The 11,225-nt window shown below is 34.7% G+C and overlaps 1 protein-coding gene across 1 annotated transcript; it reads right to left on the bottom strand.

The window, feature by feature from the left end:
* Positions 1-8,538: 8,538 nt before the first annotated feature.
* Positions 8,539-10,029, bottom strand: LOC107809737 (uncharacterized). The gene is made up of 3 exons (XM_016634407.2): positions 9,858-10,029; positions 9,396-9,651; positions 8,539-9,285 (listed from the first exon to the last, which is right to left on the bottom strand). The coding sequence occupies exons 2-3, from the start codon at positions 9,621-9,623 to the stop codon at positions 8,977-8,979; spliced, it is 537 nt and encodes a 178-aa protein (XP_016489893.1). The 5' UTR covers positions 9,624-9,651; positions 9,858-10,029; the 3' UTR covers positions 8,539-8,976.
* Between the last annotated feature and the right edge of the window lie 1,196 nt (positions 10,030-11,225).

The raw sequence follows: 11,225 nt of genomic DNA on the forward strand, positions 1-11,225 counted from the left end.
GGCATCGAAGCATCGAAGATTAAACGTGGGGACTATCTGTATATGGTAGAGATCTGTATACGGGGACTATCTGTATACGGTAGAGATTGTATGCCTACGATCTATTGGCTCGAGGGGTCGTCCAAAGCCCGAGTTCAGGTAAGGTCGAGTTCGAACTCGATGGACCGGATCCGAACTCGAAGACAGAGTGCAACGCCCGAAGACTAAAACACGATGTATACCGAGGCCGAGTATGCTCGACCCTGAAATAGTACTGTTGTGAATTTGTAATAGAATGAGCTAGTTTCCTGCCACGTTCCCAAGATCATGGCGCGAATCCCGGAATAGGATTGTAGGATTTCATGCTAGGCGGTTAGACAGTTGTACCAATAATATTCTTTACTGTAAATGGAAATGTAACTTATTTAGGGATCCCCTATTATATAAAGGGGACCCCAATCATTTGTAACATCATCTAATCATTGACAAGAATATACCATCCTACTTTTCTCTCTTACTGTTCATCAGAATTGTCCTTTACATTTATTGTTCTTACTTTATTGCTCTTAGTTCATCTCGAGGTCACTAAGCTCAAGGTCACTACGGTTGAACAACATTGGTTTGATTCGCTTAGGGGTCGTTTGGTATGAGGTGTAAGAAGGTATAGGGGTGGTATAAAAATTTAATACCACCTTAATACTTTGTTTGGTTAGCAAACCAGGTATAAGTTATCCCAGTGGGAATTTTAACACCGGGATAACTTATACCTTATAGAGGGTGAGATAATTAGCACCGATATAACTTATACCTTCTTCTTAGAAATTATGCAATTATCATTTTTAATACGGCATATCAAACAGTGGATAAACAACAATCCCAACATAACTAATCTCAGCATGACTTATCCCAACATAACTTATACCGGTATAAATCGTATTCCAACCAAACGACCCCTTCTTTCTTTCATTTCTATTTCATATTTCTTGATTATCAATTGGTATTGAACTAAATCACATATCTTAAAACTACAAATCAAATTTAATTGTTACTCGTATTTTCGAGGTAAACACTTTTCTACGTTAAGTTGGTTGTAATTCGATCTTTGAATGCTTATAGATAGTGAATTACTCACATAAAAATAGTAGAACACTTCCCCACCCTTCCCATCTGTCTTATAAAAAATGACTACAATACAATAAAGGGGTCTTTCATTATTATGCAGGCGGAAACTATGTATCTGCCTATTCTCATTTACAAAATCGTTCCAACAGTTATGTACATTGTATACTTGTATGCTCTTCTATCAGGCTTGACATTTTAGCAGAGGCCCATTGGATCAAGAAAATGCGTGACAAGTCAATGGCCCAAGTTATTACTATGACAACAATCTGGAGGACCATGAGGAGCACAATTCTGTTCTTATTTTTATGGAGATCAGGACATTGAGATTCAATAACGTATGGTCAGTAATGAAAGGATTTTATAAACAACTCTTTTTACGTGGTGCAATCACAAACAAAGCCTGCTAACTACTAGTTCTTTTACTATTTCTAGCTAGTAACTCAATCTGCTCATTTTCGGTTGGTACAAATGCTTCACCTTTTCCACAGCAAGTCTTGTGGCCGTTCATGTGCAAGATTTAGCTCTCGAATTCCTCTTCTCCAAAAAAAAGAAGGTAAAAAGTAAAAAATAAAAATAAAAAAAAAAAAAAAAAAAAAAAAAAAAGGAACCTTCACAAAGGAGCCAGTTTTTCAATCTAATGCATATGCTCGCTGCCAGAAGCAAGTACTCCTGTTTTAAACTCCACTTGCGTAAAAGCATATATAGTTAGTCCTGAGTTTGGGTAAATAAAAAAGTTATGAGGGCGCCGTATCATTAAAAATGGGGTGTGGGGGGGGGGGGGGGGGATTTGGTGGTTGGCTATGTAGCTGTCGTTAAAGAAAAAGAAAAGTAGAAAAGTAAAAGGAAAAAAGCCTGATATCTGCCATATCAAGCAAAACATATTCGTGAAAAACATAAGGGGTCTACAGCAAAAGAAGATGAGATATCATTCTCAGTAGAGGCGGAGCTAGGATTTGAATCTTATGAATTCGGATTTTCAATCAGTTTAAGCTACCGGGTTCTAAATTACTAATTTGTATATATTCAATAGATTTTTTAAGACAAACACAGGGTTCGAACCAAAGCTACTGGATTCGGCCGAACCTGCAACCGCAAGTCTAGCTCCGCCCCTGATTCTTAGTCTGGTTGGTTCAGCAGAAGTATAAATACTGGCCATAATGGTAAATATAAGAAGGCTATTTATGTTTTACGAGCCAATGATATGGTGCACGAATTGAAACACAGTATTTGTGAATCCATCCCTATTCCTTTCATTTAAACACCAAACTCTTTTTATCAGCAGCAATCGAATTGGAAGTTTGGAACTTGTCGGATAGACTAATTCACACGTCGAGTCAATTATTCAAATGGTCACTCAACTATCCCAAATTATTTCCTAAAGTCACGTTACTTTCGTTTGTAACAACAAAGTCATTGAACTATGACTATTGCAGTCAAAAGGTCATTCAACTAGATTTTTCAAATTTCGGATTGTCAAATACCTATTTTACCCTCTAAATTATAAAAATTCATCTTCTTTTTATTTTTTTTAAACTTTTTAATATTATGATTTTTTCCTTTTAAATTTACATTATGGACTTACCTATAGAATACATAAATATTATTTATAAATTAAAAAAATAAAAAGTATTTAAAAATATATAATGTTGGAGAAACAAAAATGAGCATAGTAAAAAAATTAATTATAATAATTTGTTAGTAATAATAATTTTAGTATTAAGTATTAACAACAAAAATTCAAAAAATTATTTACACAACAAATGAGAGAAAATAAAGGTCGTAAAATATATATTTCATGCACGTAATATAACATTAATTATTTAAATAAAGGTATTTTATAATATACATTATATATCCTTGAAAATTATGCTCAATTATATTATATATATTCCATGCATGACTTAATATAGCATTTTACCCTATACAGATAGTCCATCTGCTTTCTGATGACATAACTTTGTGTCATCGGAAAGTTGATAGAAGCATAATAATATAATTGAGCAAAAATTTCAAGAATATATAATGTATATTTGTGATGATCTAAAAGGTCATCACTTGATTTAAAAATCAATTCTGTGTTCCAAGGCCTTAAAATCCTCCTTTTATCTCATCTCGATTTGCGTACGTAGTCCGGGCGTAAATCCGAAAAGCTTTTATGTGAAAATTTGAGGAAAATGCTAATTTTGCCTTTAAAATTGAATTTAAGTTGACTTCGATCAACATTTTGGGTAGACAGACCCGGACCCATGATTTGATGGTCCCTGAGGGTTCGTTGAAAAATATGGGACTTGGGCGTATGCCCGAAATTGAATTTCGAGGTCCCAAGCCAGACAAATAAATTTTTGAAGAAAATTGTTTAACTGAAATTATAAGAGTTTTAAAAATTTAAAGATGTTTGAATTTGATGGTATCAAGCCCGTGTTTTTTGTTCCGGAGCCCATACTGATCTTATATGGTATTTAAGTTGTGCCTGTAAAATTTGGTAAGAAACGGAATTCATATGACGTGAATCGGACCCTCGGTTGTGAAAACTTGAACTTAAGAGTTCTTGAGATTTTCCTTTGATTTTGATGCTAAACTTGTAGTTCTAAGTGTTATTTTGGCAATTTGATCGCACGAGCAAGTCTGTATGATGTTTTTAGGGTTGTGTGCATGTTTGGCTTGGAGCCTCGAGGGCTCGGGTGAGTTTTAGGTAGGCTTCGGGGTGTTTTTGATTTAGAAAAATCTGGTATAGTTGATGTATCTAGTGTCTAATACACCATGCTTCGTGATCGCGTAGTCACTCTCGCGATCGGGAAAGGAAAACTGGGTTGTGGAAGATTTTACCCTACGCGAATGCGAGACCAACACGCGGAGTATTGGGGGACTGCTCTACGCAAACACGACCGGCCAATCGCGAACGCATAGCTTTAGGATGGGCTGGTCAAGGAACTTAGGGGAAAACTACGCGAACGCGAGCCCTTTATCGCGAAGGTAGGGCTGGGCTAAGCCTTCGCAAACGCGTAGCTTCTCCCGCAATCGCGTAAGTCCTCAGATGGCAGCTCTTCGCGAACGCGATGAACACTGTCGCCCAGCACTTAAAACAAAACCAGAACGGGAATTTAGCCACATTTTCATATCTTTTTCCCTAAAATAAGACCTTGGGCGATTTCTGAAGGGAATTTCACCACCAAACCATAGGTATACGTTCTTAGACTCATTTTCTTCATTTTTCATCAAAACCCATTAGATATTTAGGCCTAAATCTTGTTCTTTTAGGGTAGAAATTAGGGATTTTAAGAGAATTAAGGATTTTACAAATTTGGGGATTGAGACCTCGATTTGGGGTTGGATTCTGAAACTAATTTCATATTTGGGCTCGTGGGTGAAGGGGTATTCGGGTTTTGGTCCGAACCTCGATTTTTGACCAAGCGGGCCCGGGATCGATTTTTGGATTTTTGGAAAAAATATTGGGAAAGCTATAATTAAGTATTGTGTATGAATTCTTTAGCATTTATTGATGTTAATAAGTTAATACTGGCTCGATACAATTGAATTGGAAGTGAAATCAAAGGGGAAAACGATAGTTGAGGCTTGATTTGTGGCCGTGAAATCGAGGTAAGTGTGTGGTCTAACCTTAGCTTAAGGGAATATGTGTTGTGCCTTATTTGCTATGTGCTAGTGTAGTGTACGATGTATAGGTGTGGTGACGAGTATCTATACGTTGGTGTCAAGAATGTCCGTGAGTCTTAAATTGTGATCGTTGTGTTTCTTAATAAGTACTACAAATGCCTAAATTGTTGATTATCCATGTTGAGCAAGGCTTATGATTATCTTCTTGGTATTTGTTTATTGTCGAGCATTGGCTCCAGTTGAGGTTCATTTGTGAAGTTAATTATTGGTACAAGTTTGGATATAGCTGACTCCCTCGCCGGGATGTATTTTTTCTTATTGTTGATTCCCGTGCCGGAATATATTTATTTTTATTGTTGATTTCCTTGTTGGGATGTTGTTGTTGCTATTGTTTGGTTGAGGAAAGAGTGATAAAGCACGAAGGGTGATGTCGTGCACATTCATACTTATGCATATAGTGAGGAAAGAGTGATAAAATACGAAGGGTGATGCCGTACATTTACATTGATATTGATGCATATGGTGAGGAAGAGAGATAAAGCACGAAAGGTGATGTCGTGCACATTTTTAATATTTATATGGTGAGGAAGAGAGATAAAGCACGAAAGGTGATGTCGTGCACATTTTCATTATTGATTGCATGGTGAGGATTGAGAGTAAAAGCATGAAGGATGATGTCGTGCACTTATTGCCAGTTTGTGATGATTTCTTGTTGTTATCGATTCAAGTGTCTTAATTGTTTCATTCTGTTATTACCGTGATTCTTTATGTTGGCATTCCCCTCATAGCATGTTACCCCACCTCGTTACTTTTGAATTGCTCTATTACTGTTATTCTGCTAGATATTGTTTAATTGTAGGTTATGTTGTTTGTTGTGTCCTAGCCTCGTCACTACTTCGCCGAGATTAGGCTCGACACTTACTCAGTACGTGAGGTCGATTATACCGATACTGCACTCTGCACTCTTTGTGCAAATTTCGATACTGGAGCATACGGACCTTAACTAGGGGTTGTTACCTTCAGTCCATCGGAGACCCGAGGTAGTCCTGCAGGCGTCTGCAGGCCTTGGCGTCCCCTTCCTATCTTGTTTCTTTCTGTTCTTTTCTATTTCAGAGACATACATGTATTTTCTTTGTTCAGACCCTATTTGTAATATTCTTAGATAGTCCGTGAGATTGTGACACAAGTTTTGGGTGGATTATTATTATGGATTCGTATTGGTATTAGCTTAAATGTTAAATTCAGTTCTTCCACACTTTTAGTTCCGTTATATACTTGCATTAATTTGGTAAATTGTTAAATATAAAGGTAAAAATGGTGAATAATCAATAATGTTGGCTTGCCTAGCAGGTTCAATGTTAGGCGCCATCACGGTCCCGACATTGGGCAATTCGGGTCGTGACAATATTATAAAAATATCTTTATTTAAATAATTATTTTTATATTACATGCATGAAATATATTTTACAACCTTTATTTTCTTTCATTTTGAATTGTGTAAATAAATTTTTGAATTTTTGTTGTTAATACTAAAATATTTTAAAGATAATAAAAAAAGATAAATATTTATAATTTAGAGAGTAAATAGGTATTTGACAATCTAAAATTTGGAAAATCTAATTAAGTGACCTTCTAAATACAATATAGGTATAGTTTTGTGACTTTATTGTTACAATCAAAAGAAAAGTGAATTTAGGAAATAATTTAGGATAGTTGAATGTTTATTTGAATAATTGACTCTCCCACGTCACACTCAATTGGGAGCTAAGACCTGTCCCTAGTTTCAAGCATCTTTCATAATATTCCACAAAAGCAAACACATGATAATGATATTGACATTAATCGAAGCTTCCGCTTCGCCATAGATTTTATCAATTCATTTTTTTCAAAAATATTTTGAAAACATAGTATTTGTTTATGAAATATGGTCGTATTATGGGGGGAAAATTCAAATATTTTTAGGGCAGTTTAGGGTAAAAAAATTATTCCACTCACAAAATTTTAACTTTTTTTCAAATAAAATACATGTTCAAACACAACTTCAATTTTTAAAAATTATTTTTTAACACAACTTCAAAAACTTATTTTTAAAATTTCTATCAAATATATGTCCACATGCTAGTGAATAGTCATGACTCACTGTCGGCAGAGGACATACTCCAAAGTTTGTTATCTGCATAATACAACAGTTGACACAGACAATTCTTAGAAAGTGCAAGGGCCGTCTTAACCCCACCAATATGCCATTCTTTTATTTTGTTTGTCTACCAAGGTGGTGCCCAACCCATGAGCAAAGCCAGCCTAGCCTATTCACAAACTAGTCAGCAATCTAAAGTCTCCTTTAAAATGACACTAAAATACAACAAAATACTAAACATACTACCCCACGCCTATTCGCCTATGCACCTTTTATGCCTTAATACTAGGGAAGGGTCCATAATTCAGCTGACAAATCAATTCAACAAAATCAAATTAAAATTCAAACAATAAAAAGCTACAAGAAGACAACTAAATCCACGTAGTCTCCAATGTCTCCCATCACATTAATTAAGTATTTTTCTCACCCAACTTGCCTTGTTCAACTTGGCATCTTCACCAATTCTTTTATACCAAACAAATCTATTAAGATAAGTTCAAAATCCTCGAGCATGAATCAAATAGTAGTGGCGATAATTACGCCATTAAATGGACTTGTCATAAAGCTAGCTATGACTAAAACATTATATAATTACATAGTTGATGATGATCAAAACTTAACAAAGAATAGTTTTGAATTCTTTATAGGGGTGTCAATGAATATTCGAAAACCGATCAAACCGACCGAACCGTACCGTATCGTACCTAATCAATTTTTAGATTTCTTTTTAAGAAATCGTAGATTTTTATATAAATTTATAATCGCACCGATAATTAGGGTAGGTTTTTTATTTTATAAAAATAAACCGAAAAAAATCGAACCGTACCGAATAAATTTTACATGTAGAAAATATATTTATTTAGTAAGTTTAAAAATAATAATGCATTAAATTTTCTTTGAGCCTTGGAATTATGAAAACTGTTACAAGCCAACAAGTAATTAAACTCAAAATACTAATTCCTAAAACATATTATGTTACTTCACTTAAACTAAGTATATTTCAAGTATCTTTATTAGCAAGACACAAAGTATTCTAGCAATTATGAGTAGCAAACTACAATGTATTGAATATGTTTCCTTTCATATAATTTAGATTTACCTTTTTGAATATTTAATCTTCTATAGACTTTATTCTTGAGTCTCAGCTTGGTATATCTTTCAACTCTTGTGATTAATATTTTCTTTGCATTTGTTTAATTTCTTTTACGCTGTTGTAGAATAGTTGATGGATCTATACTCTAGCCATATTTTTTTTCTTTTATTCATCACCCTTTAAACAGTAAAAATGTCTAGAGAATTTTGCTAAGTCCTATAAAAGAACGTACGTTATTGCAATTCAACTTCTACTGGTGAATTTTACATGATATTAAAAAAATACCGAAAATTAACCGAACCGTACCGATACCGAAGAGAAACCGACATGATTGGAACGGTTTTGAAAAGTCTAATTTTGGTTATACATAATAGAATAACCGAAAAATTGATATGGTACAAATTTTATAAAATAACCGACCGAACCGAACCATTGACACCCCTAAAGGACAACAACGACCCCGTAAAATTCCAGGGTCTGAGAAAGGTAATGCATATGTAGACCGTTTCCCTATCCAAAGGAGCAGAGAGGCTGCTTCCTTATATCCATAAAAGAAATTAGCACTGGTAGTAGAATAAATACAATACGAATAAAATTTAGTCTAATAAGACTATCTTCTCCTCTCCTTCGGATTACAATTACAAATGAAGGTACAAGAGTGACAACATTTTCAGTCACAAAGAAGAAGTCTCTCTTTTGACTCTTCACACTACATTACATACTGATTACATAACTTAGCCTAATGCTAAAAAGAAAAACCTAATAATCCCAAAGGAAAGAGGACAATCTTTTGGCCTATCTTTCCTCTTTGGGTTACTCAGCTTATTATTTTTCCAATATCAAATGAACACTCATTCATCACCTAATAAACATATTCACAAACAGGATTTGAATGACTGGAAAATATACTAACTCGTTCTCTTTCTTTCACTCTATATATACAAAACTAAAATGAATTTGTTTTGGTTTCTAACCTCTCCCTCAAAAATCTCTTCTTTTTAATCTCTTCGGTTGGTTTAACATCGGGATTTACCTAAGCAACAGCAGAGATGCTGCTGCGGCAATTGAAGCCTTCAATCCTCACAGCAGCTTGCTTGTTCCCATACTTCACCGGAACGCAGCCACCTCCGTTCTTACGAACGGCGGCGGAGGCTGAGGTGAAGGAGGGTGGTGGTGAAGGTGCAGCTGCCGCATCTGGAATTGCTAATATAGGAACAAAATTGTCGTTGCTGAATTGGGAATCCTGAATCAGAGGATTCGAAACCCTGCTAGGTGGAGACCCAAAATAGAAAGGCGGAGATGAAGCCATCTCAAAATTGGTTTTCTCCTCATCATAATTCCCCTGTTTACAGAAAAAAAAAAATCAAAATTCGTCAGCGGAAGTTATTGAATTATTAACAGTTCACGTCACCAAATAGATCATTATGAAAATAAAAAAGCAAAAAATTATACCTTGGTGAGGATGATATCCAGAAGTTCAGTTCCGGCTTTCAAATCGCAAGCCTCTGATCGAGAAGATCTGATGCGTTCATCGGAGTGAACATAGGAAGAATCGAAGAGCCCAATCCGGCGAGGTTTGGGGCAAACCACGGCACCACACACAGAGATGTCTCCTCGTCTCATATCTCCAACTCCAACACAACCAACAAAGGCCGTTTGCTGATAGGCGAATCTATTCATTTTTGTTTTTTCACAACAGATCTAAAGCCTGAAGCAACAAAGAAGACAAAACAAAGATATTATCAAACACTTGAGATCTCTATGACCATATCCACTAATACATATTTATATATATATGTTTGATATTACTAAATATATCTAATATGGTAGAAACATCCATCAAATAGGCTATGTAATTATGGCAAATTAATTGGATTAGAAAGAGAAATACAGAAATGGAAAGAGAGAAGGTACCTGGGTGGGTGAGAACTGGTGGTGCCTGTGAAAGGCGAAAATGGAGGAGAGAGATTTTTGGGAAGAAAATAATGGCGGAGAAGAGAGAGAGACAAAGGATTGGGGACACACCATTCATACAGGTGCAGGAGGAGAGAGAGAGAGACATAAAATAAAAATAAATAAAAATAAAAACCAGCGTGTATTAAATTGTTATGGTGTGATTCTGTACGGTTTTTCAGTGTGTTGCACGTGGATAAATCACCAGCAATTTCTCAAAAACTTAAAATACACACTATTTTTTACGTAATAAATTATTCTTGAGGAATAAATTGTTACAAATTGAACAAAAACAAAATTCCAAACGCTAAAAAAAAAAAAATACTGAGAGCAATTTATTATAGACCAGTCGCCCTCAATCTGATGCAGATTGGTAACAACACAAGACCAGTTCAAATAGCTCATTGACCTATTAACAAAACATACCAAAATTATGACCGTGGTGTGACTTATTCAGTTATTTGCCCTCAAACAGATTTATCAACTACTCCTATCTCTATAGTTTACTCTGATTTGACACATTTCTGTTGTGCCTTAGATATTGATTTCCTAACAATAGTTTAACTAGCTAAAAGAACTAAATAATGATCAGATGCTTCATTTGCTAAATGAGTAAATTTCAATTTCCACAAGTTATACTACTACTGCTACTTTATCTCCTTGGATTAACCCGTTTACATTCTTACATTCCAAGTCACTAGACTTTTCTTTGTTATCTTTAAACTACGTGAAACTGTATGGGTCAAAATCTATATTTAGAATATTTAAATCAAGATAGTATTAGGGGCATATGATATTCATTTGTAAAATAGAGACTTTGACTTGAGAAAGAGAATCGGATCTTATTTGCTAAGATACAAACATTACTTTTTTATTGAGATTTTTGTCGATACTTTTCTATTAGATCCAAGAATAACTCGAATATTCAAGGGATTGTCTATCATTCATCATTGTCAGAAAGAATATCCACTCACTCACTCCTTTCTTGGGTGACTAATTCATTCTATTTACTTAAATGTCATTTATTATTGTTCATTGTTATTAAATGCTACATTATTATTTCTGATTTGTGGGATATTTACTACATATCACTGCCATTATCTGACTATACTTGCGGAGTATTTGTTGCTTCTTTAAGAACCCCATCTAAGGATATATTATTGTTATCTAAGATTAACCCTTATTTATATAAATTTAATTATTTGAATAAGATCTATATTTTTTGATCAAACAGAAACAACTCCATGATTTCATTTAATTAGGTTTATAATTAAAGGGGGTGAGATCCAGTACCACTGCTTGTGCACTTGATTCATAGATTTGCTTTTT

The sequence above is a fragment of the Nicotiana tabacum genome, chromosome 6 (assembly GCF_000715075.1).
Source record: "Nicotiana tabacum cultivar K326 chromosome 6, ASM71507v2, whole genome shotgun sequence".
Lineage (NCBI taxonomy): Eukaryota > Viridiplantae > Streptophyta > Magnoliopsida > Solanales > Solanaceae > Nicotiana > Nicotiana tabacum.